Source organism: Lathamus discolor, chromosome 4, assembly GCF_037157495.1.
Source record: "Lathamus discolor isolate bLatDis1 chromosome 4, bLatDis1.hap1, whole genome shotgun sequence".
Taxonomy (NCBI): Eukaryota; Metazoa; Chordata; class Aves; order Psittaciformes; family Psittacidae; genus Lathamus; species Lathamus discolor.
This window is the reverse complement of record NC_088887.1, coordinates 114,211,111-114,221,880: the sequence shown is the minus strand read 5'-3', so window position 1 is coordinate 114,221,880 and position 10,770 is coordinate 114,211,111. Positions and strand designations below refer to the sequence as shown.

The 10,770-nt window shown below is 36.4% G+C and overlaps 1 protein-coding gene across 4 annotated transcripts in view; it reads right to left on the bottom strand.

Annotated features, from left to right (window-relative positions):
- Window positions 1–1,040: 1,040 nt before the first annotated feature.
- The window catches only part of PGR (progesterone receptor), a 37,086-nt gene continuing 27,356 nt past the window's right edge, over window positions 1,041–10,770 (bottom strand). The window contains exons 6-9 of one of the 4 annotated variants that reach the window (XM_065678708.1): window positions 10,542–10,672; window positions 5,738–5,895; window positions 3,189–3,340; window positions 1,041–2,347 (exon numbers count right to left, since the gene is read on the bottom strand). In XM_065678708.1, the coding sequence (XP_065534780.1) occupies window positions 2,320–2,347; window positions 3,189–3,340; window positions 5,738–5,895; window positions 10,542–10,672 (469 nt within the window). In that variant the 3' untranslated portion in view covers window positions 1,041–2,319. Of the gene's footprint in view, window positions 3,341–5,737; window positions 5,896–9,043; window positions 9,120–10,541; window positions 10,673–10,770 lie in introns of those variants that run through there. The other 3 variants (XM_065678710.1, XM_065678709.1, XM_065678711.1) reach the window with 3 other exon arrangements.

Here is a 10,770-nt window from a genome sequence, read left to right as displayed (position 1 = left end):
GCACATCATAAATGTGAGAAAACAAAAAAGTACATCTACCAAACCTCTTGATTTCTAGTGTGCAAAACGCAACATTAAGAAGGTCCAGAACTGTTATGCCTTGGTCAGTATGTTGAGAAGAACTACAGGATGTTTTATTGGGACCTATTTGTAAAGCTCAGGACAAAAAATACGTCTTAATCTTCAAACAATTAATCTTCAAACAAATATTAATGCAGAGAAATGCAAGCAACCGAAAAGCCTCATACTCTCTGAAAGAAAAAAGCCTATTTTCCTGATGGCTCTTTGGACATTGCTGCAGTGATAAAAAGGCACAGTGCCTGCAATTTCTATAGGGAAGGAAGGAAGCAATCTTGAGTTTCGATCAGTGCTCATGGTGTCTGTATAATCCAGAGCAAATGATGATAAAGAGACTAAAGGCAATTTTATAAACTGGGCTAAAAGCTGGAAGTTCTCAAACTAAAACAATGTGGTTTTTTAATTTCATACTGCAGCCACATTTAGCCAAATGCATTCTGTCTTATGTAGTGCATTTATCATGACCATAAAGTTCTGGGAATTTTTACTGTTAGAGATCTTTAAGAAATACAAACTGAAAATGTTTTTAACCTTTGTTATCTATCCCCCAAAGGCATCTTTTCTTCCTTTTTGATTATGCCTTTGAGACACATACAGAGCAATTCAAACTAATCTGCTGTATTTATGGGACATGGTGACATAGCAGCCACTTGGAACAAATTTCAGGGATTGAATAAAAGGCAGATGGAGGCTGGTCCAGGGCAAGCAAACACGCTGCCTACTCTGTTTTCTAATTTCACAGTTATTGAAGAATCATATTTAGTGTGGGAAGTTTCTGTTAACAGCTGTTAAACAGTGACATAGTTTATTCAATAGTAAATTATGTGGCAATGCTTAAATTCACAAAGAATGCAAGAAAATATTGTTGCTACACAAAAGTGGAATAGTTGAAATGGACACTGTGCTCCACAATTACTGAATCTAAATACAGAGAAAAATAAAGAAAACAAAACTTCAAGATGTAGAAATAAAGATTTTTGTGTTATTTATTAAAACATAATTGCTTTAAGGATCACAGTTAGAAGTCAGATTGTATTGAATATGAAACAAATTGTTTGTCTTTGGGCAGTCAGCAATGATGAACCTAGTTACCTAACACAAAATTATACCATTTTATCCAGGGCCACATCTTCACACCAACTCCAGTGGGTTTTGTACTATTATGTGGGAATCTTAGAAGCATATTTATCCCCAGTCGTAATGTAGCTCCTTCCTCATTGGCTTTAGGAAAGAACAAACAGTAAAGATACCTTTAGATATACCTTTAGTTGTTACTTGTACAAATTTTTTTAAAGAACAAAACGTAACTTTTATGAACAAGCAACACCACTTATGCTTTTAATGAGGAGCACCCTGATTTGATCTTATGTCCCATGGGACTTCATTCAGGTGATAAGGATATTATGTCTATGAAGATGAACCTACACATCATCAACATTATGCTATCACACGATGGATGCATCCAACATGCAATAGAGAAGAGCAAAACCATATGGCCAGCAAGTACCCAACTAAGATTTGGCATTTCACGCATAAACTAAACCACAGGAAATTCCACCTGAACATGAGGAAGAACTTCTTTACTGTGAGGGTAACTGAGCACCGGAATTGCTTGCCCAGAGAGGTTGTGTAGTCTCCTTCCTAAGAGATACTCCACACCTGTGTGGACACAATCCTCAGCAATGTGCTGTAGGCAACCCTGCTTTAGCAGAGAGGCCAGACTAGATTACTCCCAGTGGTCCCTTCCAACACCAACCCTTCTGTGATTTCCTAAATTGTTGGAAAATTTGAATATTATTGACTAGCAAAATTTGTTGTATTTTAATAGATTCATAAATTCTTGTGCTTTATCTGTTTCTCTGTTTTTTTTTAATATACACACAATTTACTGCCTTAAATGCATGAGCTGCTTTATATCCACATCAAAGGAACAAACATCACAACAGTTTTTTTCAGTCAAATGTTATTTTCCTGGTAAAACATTACATTCTTCTTTAATATATAAAGCTAATATAGTCTAATTCCTCTTTCAGAGTTACCCCAATTATAGTGACATGCCTTTAAAATATAAAATATGCAGCTCCACTAAATAGCACTGAAATGAGCCTGATGTGTATCAAAATGTTTGTAGTCATCTTTTCAATTTCTTTTTTGCACTTAATCTCACTATAATTTGATGTTAATAGCTGTTTGAGTATTCAGCACTGGAATTCAAAACATGAAGATTATCAAGGGTTGTAGTCAGTGAAAACATCTCTCCTTAAAGCACCTGAAATACAAAATTTTGAAGTTGATGAATTTAGGATTACAGCCAAGTGATTAAGCTTTAGTAAATGCTAAACTTTTAAGGAAAATAACACAAACCGAAGCTTAGCAGGTCTGCACACACATTACTGCTGTTGTAATATACACTGAAATTTTACTCAGCTTTCCTGTTTTTGAAGGAGAGCGACATTGAACGGTGCAGCAAACAGCATACTGAACTCAGCGTTTCAACGCAGTATGAGCACAGACAATAGTATGAACGTATACTTTGTGCCTAACACTTTAGTTACTCATGAAGGTGAGCAACATCTATGTAATCCCAGACAGCTGACTTTGAAAAGATATTTCTGTGAGGCAGATTAATTAATAAAAAGTGAAATATCTGTGAGAAAATGTGGGCAATATTTAATTCCTCCAAAATCTTGTATTACACACATGCCCACATGTAGCCATGCACATAGTGTATTAAAGTAAAAAGTTTACACCATGTCATATCAGAAATCTGAGAGCATGTAGTATGTAAGAAAAATGTTTAAGATAACTGTTCTTAGAAATCTGACAACTCTATTCATTGTCACTCTTAATGAGTGCATATCTTAAAAGCAACCTAGCCCAGTTTACAACATATTTCTTACAACTGTTGTGATTTTTGCAGTTAAGGAATCAGGAACCCACAATATGTACATCAAGCTTAAACGACTTGTGTATGTTACAAGTATAAAGCAGCAGGCAGAGTAAGAATGACAAATATACTGAAGTCTTGACATTGCAAATTATTAACCAAAATAAACAAACAAAAAAATGACCCAGAAATCATCTCTATGATAAGAGAAAAGACATTTCACTTTTTGTGAAAGAGGAGAGGTTTCACCATCCCTGCCAGAATCTTGGGTAGCTGGGCAGCAATCACCTCTGACATCATCTCAGGGAATTCAACACTCAGTGCACGGGACTGGAGAAATGTGTTCAGACAGAAGAGATGGAGCTGTTTCACTAGCTGGATTTAACGAAATACAAACATGATAAATCAAGATAACAGTAATCAGTCAGGTAAGCATGCTGCAAATCATGTATCTCATACATCCATCAGCTGACATCTTTATATACCTTCCTCCATCATTCCCTGAATCAATAATGAGGGTGCTTGTCATTCCCTATTAAAATATCCTCCCATGGCAAAAATCATAAACTCAACATAGCTACATGTCACCTAAAAACAGTGCCTTACTGATATTACAGTATCATCCTCACTTATGACATGCATCATGCACAATGGCAATTACTAAGCAAATATTCAAACTTTCATTTTATTCTCACATTCAGCACATCTTAGTGCCTTGATCACTGTATGCTATCCAAACACTGCTCTGAGGGACAGCATTTACTGCTTGCCTGAAAGCTTTTCCACAGTTCTGATTATGATCATATCTGGGTATGCCACAAACATTAAACACCACAGGCACTCATCCCCTGAAAGCAACTATGACAGTTTCACCTCTTCTGTCTTCTCTTGGAAGTTCCAATCTTATATAAGCTTTTCTTTAAGACCTGTAGTCTTTACATTGTGAAGTATCATACTACCTTAGACTTTTAACAACACAGTCTCTCCAATGTGATGATCTTGTATCTCCCATCACTTTATCAGCTCAAAATGGGCATTTGTATGAAGATACTTTATAGACCAACCATTATCCTAACCATCACCTTGCTGGATATTTTGCAGCAAGTCTTGCTCACAACCACTAAGACTATCTTACTTTAAGCATTTGAAATTAAGAGATGGACTCTACAGCCAGAGAGGAAAACTCAGAATTTTCCTCTGGATGCTATGACTCTCAGATTGCAGATTATTACTCCAGGAAAGACAGGAAGCCCTTTTATGCTAAGCAAGACTGATCCAAACTGCTGCTTAAGCAGAGGGCTAGTACGAGTAGTATTCTGGCCAGGACTTGTTATTGCAAAACTCTGTGTTTTCCTACACTGTTAGAGAATTTGAGTATCGTTTTTAGTGACTGCCAAAATTTGTCATATTCATACAGATTCATAAATTCTTGTGCTTTATCCGTTTCTCTGCTGTTTAAATATATCAACGTTATAAAGCTAATCCAGGGAAGGGTTTAGCTCTGACAGTCCCAACTGACGACTGCAGTCTGACTACCAGTAAATACTTAAAAGTTAAGCTCCATATCCTGCTTTCAGAATTCTCTACCTTCAGTTGGAAGGATGCTTTTCATACTTGTCTCGTTCTCGTTTTGCTGTTACCTGAGACAATGCAATAGCTAATAGTGAATGTGAGTTCTGTAGGTAGCAGAAGCTTCTGGAGAGGTTTGTGCAGTGGATTAAAAGACTCAACACCACCTGGTGAGCCACAAAATTATCAATATTGTTACCTCTCAACTCCCATAAATGCAGTTCTCAAAGGCTGCATTTTTTTCCCCCATCAGAAAGAGGAATTAGTTACAATTAAAGGTTTTAGATGAATAAATGTGTTTATTCATGAACAATTAAAATAAAATGCAGATTTGCAGAGTGAAGAACACAAACATTCAAAGACCCACCCACCCCTGAACTTCCTGTGAGCATCTCACCACCAACACCAAACTCAAAAGCATTCTTCCTATTTTAGTGCTACTTCTCCAGTGCTTGCTAAAAACATCAGCTATTGCCCTGGTTTTTGTCTGCTTTCTGCCTCTCTTGCAGAGATACACAAGCCAATACAAAACAATATTCACATGGGCAGAAGTTACAAAAAAATGTCATGCCTCAGTTTTAGTGGATGCTGAGCCAATAGTATAGATGATGAATTCTCAGAGATATGGAAAGGATTCAGTTGCATTTCTTAAGACAGATTAATCTCTGGTATTACTACTAGAGATCTCAAAGATGCCTCAATTCCAAATACAGACAAAAACTGAAAAAATTGCATAAAATATATTCATAAAAGTAGTTGAATTAAGGTTGCAAAACTTTATTGTCTTTCTCTAATTCTTAGTACCCTGACTTTGCAACTTGAATTGCCTTTTCTTTGCATTACTTAAATATTTTTATGAACATGTTTAAACACACATTCTGTCCCTTAACAAAACCTGAAACTATACTAGCTACATTACAGAAATAATGAAACAAAATAGTAGCATTCAATGCATATTTCTCAATCTTGTAATTTTTCTTAAATCATTTCTTAAATCTTGTCTACCATATAATATATACACAACATATATCCATGACGAATATACAGCCATCTAGACATGTAAATATACACACTAAATGAAAAACATAGAGGTTTTGCTTTTGCTGTTTAGACATATTGACTAGCCACTTTCCATAGAATTCCATTTAAGAAATACTAGTTCCTCACATAAAAAAAGCAAACCACTTTAACAAGTAAACTTACATCATGCATGGAATCCATCAGTTTTGTAAGTTGATAGAAACGTTGCGAGTTGGCCACAACGCCTTTCTGGCGCAAACCAATTGCTTTCACCAGTTCTCTAATGTAACTCGTTCTCATCTCATCAAATTGGCTTTGGCTCCTTAGACCTTCCAAAGGAACTAAAGAGAAAGTAACACTTGTGTTGCGATTTATTCTGAAGGCAATGGGAGAAATTTAAAGTACAGAACAATTTCTAGTATTTCAGGCTGTGAAGTGCAATTCATTACTATACTTCACGTCCTTCTTCCTGTTCAAAGGTTACTCCAGAAGCAGTGACAGAGTTAGTGTCCTGGGACATACCAGCAACAATCATGCAATTCTGCTAATTGTTGATGTCTAGAAATAGCCATAAGCTTCTGCAGACACCTGTCTGCTTGTCCTGGTTTTGACTGGGATAGAATTAATTCTCTTCCTAATACGCAGTACAGGGGTTAAACCTGTACTGTGGATAAACCCCTGGTAGCTGGGGTTAAACCACAGCACTGCTGAAGACGGCTCAAAGAACCACTCCCATACTTGAGGAAAGCTGTTATGGACTGGCTTATGTTTACACTGATGAGGGTCCATGTCTCTTCATAGCAGATTTATGTTAGAGAGATCTAGACGGAGCTGGGACTTCAAAATGGAGTCAAGAAATGGACTAACAACTATTAAGTAGTGTAGACAGTAAAGCATCCAGTGTTCAGGCCTTCTGTTTGGACCTCTTAATAGGATAGATGCACTATCGGAGTGTTACATGTGAGCAACTTTTTAGAGAGATTAGCAACGAGGAGTAAATTGTTGAACTCACTCTTCTCTTAAAGGTGAGCTATGAGGACCAAAATAAGGATATGGAGAAAACTTTGAGAAATAAACCTGTTAATGGCTGTGATAAGATCATATCTGATCACTGACAGTATGTGTTGGTAGCATTGTAAGGAAACAGTGCAAGCTCTAGTCTTTACTTTCCTGGCATGGTGATGTGTAATACACAAGTCTTATAATGTATGTTGTCAAAGGCAGTTAAAAAATTAAAAACTTTAAGAAATTAAACTCTACAAATTATTCCCATCTGGCAATCAAATGTAAATTGTTGCTTCACTCTAATAATAAAACATGGTCTTGGGCACAAGGAATGTTCACTGTTTTGGAAGTATCCTTAAAAAGAAATGTAGAGATGCTTATTTTTCTCCATGGACTCTAAAAGAATGTCATGGGGACTAGCTCAGCTAAATAAATCGTCTGATAGTTATCTAGGTATCTAGAACATTTCAAACTGGTATCAGACCATGACTAATATAGGGCCACAACAGATTTCAAAGGGAAAAAATAAAAAAAAAATCAAAAAATTGCTCCATAATTAGACAGCAAATCCCACACTGTGAGCAGCACTGCTCTCCATTCAAAAATCACAGACCCTGTTCTGAAATCAGCTGCCTAAGTCATGTCTGGTTCCTCAGAAAAACATAAGGGGAAAGGAGACACTTCAGGCAAACATATTAGAAGTCCATCACCCCAAGCCCAGAGAGACCTGTCAAGGCAGAAGGTCATGTCTCTGTTCTACCTGAGTTAAGCAGAAGTCTCCCATTTTGGAGGAGACTGCCCAAGAGAGGAAATGATCCCATTTGTTTGCCAAGATTGTCTCTTGCTCAGTGTCTCCTCTGACAGCTGGGTGTCCGGGGGAAGGAGAGAGACACACATACAGAAAACAGCAGGTTTACTTTAAAGGTAAGTGTCTAAGCACCTAACTGGGCTATGAAGTCAGGGTCTGACTCCTAACTAAAACAGAATTCAAACAAAAATAGAAATAGAGAATAGAAATAGTGGCTGCTTCTACAAAAAGTACATTTATAACACTATACCTAAAAACAGTCCAGCTTTTAGGAATGCCATGTTAGGTTTTTTTCAGTGGCTGATGGAGATAAAATGCTGGCTGAAGTGGGATTTTGGTTTGACTCAGTATGGCCTCTCAAGTCCAGATAGACAAAGGAGGCATCTGAAAGTGTGGTTGTCACATCTAAATCACGGGTCTGAATGGAAGGCACAAGTTCTGGTTTGTAGAGAATACGATGTGCTGAGGAATAATACAGGCAGGAATACTCATGGTAGGGGAAAGCTGAGTCACGGAAAAAGAACAGCTTTATTTTCAAAGCCTGGGTGGTTCAGGGTATGTCTTAACAGCACGTTTGCAGACATTTGGAAATCTTTTTCGTATCAACTGACATTCTGATAGAATTTAGGGTTAGGTGGATCATACCCTTGAGTTGTATGTATAAACCAGCAATTTAGTCCTTACATTTCCCTTGTGAATTAAGTTAAAAGGTTTCTTCCAGCAGTGAATAGCCCGTTTCCCTTGAATTCTGCAAAAGGATGGTCACATTCTTGTCTGATCACAAGAAGTTCCACTTAGCTACTTATTTGAGTGAAGAATTACAATGTGTTACATGCACAAATGCAACTTAAGCACAGGTAGCTCAAATGTTCCTTCCCTCTGAACATATGTAAAGAATGCGGATGCTTTTATTCAGTGGCAAGAACACAGCCAAAATCTTATGCAACAAGATTTTGCAATTCCTCTAAATCAAAGTCTGGAAAGTGAGCTAGAACTGAACTTGCTATATGCTTATTTCTCTCTTTTTGGTATAGGTCTGCTTTCTTAAACCAAGGCATTTCTGAACTATTCATAGTACTACTTCCCAATTGCACACAGCCTCTACAAAACGGAGCCCTATTTAGAACTTACAGGGCACTGCTACAACACAGCATGTTGCATATAGTAAACAAGGACCTGTAAAATGGAAACAACTGCAGAACATTAAAAAGTTGGTCCACTTTTGAAAAGACTAATTCTGCTTTCAAGACATCTTTAAAACTGTCACAAATGCAATACATAGAATACACCTAAGTCACAGCAAAATCAATGGAAAGACTGTAAAAATCAAAAATAATGTTAAAACGTAGGCTGGGGGGGCATTCAGAATTAGAAATGTATCGAAACTGACATTCCGTTTTGTTTAATGCAAATTACTGCTTCTTCAAAATGATAGGAAAAGTAAAAAAGAGTTTATCTAAACAATAAATCAAACAGAAGACAGAATGAGAAACTAAAAGTTCAGACTTGATTTACTGTTAGTATATGAAAGTTTGAAATGGCCATACTTTCACATTTGAAGAGGATTAAAATGAACACCATGACTGAAATAATAGTCTCAAAAAACACTTCAGAGCAACAATGAGGTTATATGTTTTTTTTTAGAAGAGTTTTGTGGAATTATATTTATACAGTACCAAACGTCTACTAAATGTCTCAGCAACAACGGTTAGGTGTGTTCCTTTTCCCAAAGATCTGACAAACTGTTTTTTCCTACAAGACAATAAGTGCAGGAGAGAACAAAAAGCAAAGCTCATCATCACAGGCAGAAACACTTCTTTTTTTTTCCTTTATAATTAATTTCTTGCATATATATAAACAAATCATCCTAAAACTGAATTTCTGAGTGCAATGCAATTAATAAAGAATGGTAGTCTGATCAATACTGTTAAACTGATGCACACATACATGACAGGGATTGGACCATTGTAATGCTCCTTTAATTTGCTTTGAACCTTCTGGGGCAGAAATGGACAGCTGGAACATCACAAATGGATCTAAATTTCACTGTAATTTAAAACTTCCCTCTAAGATTCGAATGATAGGCAAGGGAGTTCATTTGTGATGAAAACAAGATGGAAAACATTTAAACTAAGAATGCATTCAGAATTCAACAAAGCAACTGGATTTATAGCAGTGATGGATTTTTGTCCACATTATTTTTATTGCTTTAGCAGGGTATATGGTATTTTGCTATTATTTTAGTAATTTTAATGTTCATATGAGCTAAATTTAATCTTTACTGCTTATGCCCTGTTGAGATCAAGGGTTGTTTTAGCATGCAGCCAAGGACAGCTTAAGGGGGAATAAATTTTAGTTCCTACGCTTTACAACCAACAAGCACGTTATGCAGGATTTGCACAGCTCTCCTCTGACTCCATAGGTGTGTAGAGAACCAAACCTCAATATTTTTCCAATTTTATTTCTCAGAGGTGCTTACTCTCATTTCTAGTAGCACCTGCACCATTTTAGAACTTTCCATTTGGAGTTTCATAACTAACAATCACGGCCTCAGCAGATGTACATGTTAGTATTTTAGAAAAGGTTGGAAAATACCTTCATCAAATACCACATTCCCCATTTTAAGTGGAATGCAGCTGTATGCTTTAATAAATATGTATGATTAAAAGTGACCATGGCTTTTGTTCTAAAGAAACAAACCAAAGAAAAACATTTCCATAGGTTTCTGTTTGTGCTAAACTTAACCTATTGATAACTACAAGAGGCTGAATACATGTTAATATTGTTTGCCATGTCCATCTCCCTAATTCTTTTGAAAAAGTATGCTTTAAGTTCTTGGCCAAGATAAAGCCCTGAGTCCTGACAAATTATTAAATATTTTTCAATGTATTTCTAAAGATTGTAAGGTTTTTTTTTTAAATCTGTATAAAGTCACTTAAGCTGAAGAGCTTCCAGGCAAAAATTCTGCACACTTGATTTGAAAATGAAAACCAAGAATGAATCACAGATTATTTGTTCCTTATAAACGCTAGAAATAATATTTGTAGGCCTTGGAATACTAACATTCCTCCTAAAGAAGTTTTACTTAGTTAAGCCAGACAGTTTAGCAATTGTCAAGTTAAACAACATGGTTCAAAACTCTTTCTAGTGAAAAAAAAAAAAGAAAGAACCTACTTGTGTTGAGAAGTAGCAGCGCTTTCATACACAGAAACTCTTCTTGGCTAACTTGAAGCCTGACAAATTCCTGTGGGAGCTGCCACATGGATAGGCACAGGGAATAGAATGATGACTCTTTCATCCGCTGTCTTACCCAGAAAAGGTAAAAAAAATAAAAACCAAAGAAAAAAAGACAACATGAAAATAAGGAACAGCTCCAGTACTGCTTGTTCGAAGAAAGTATCTT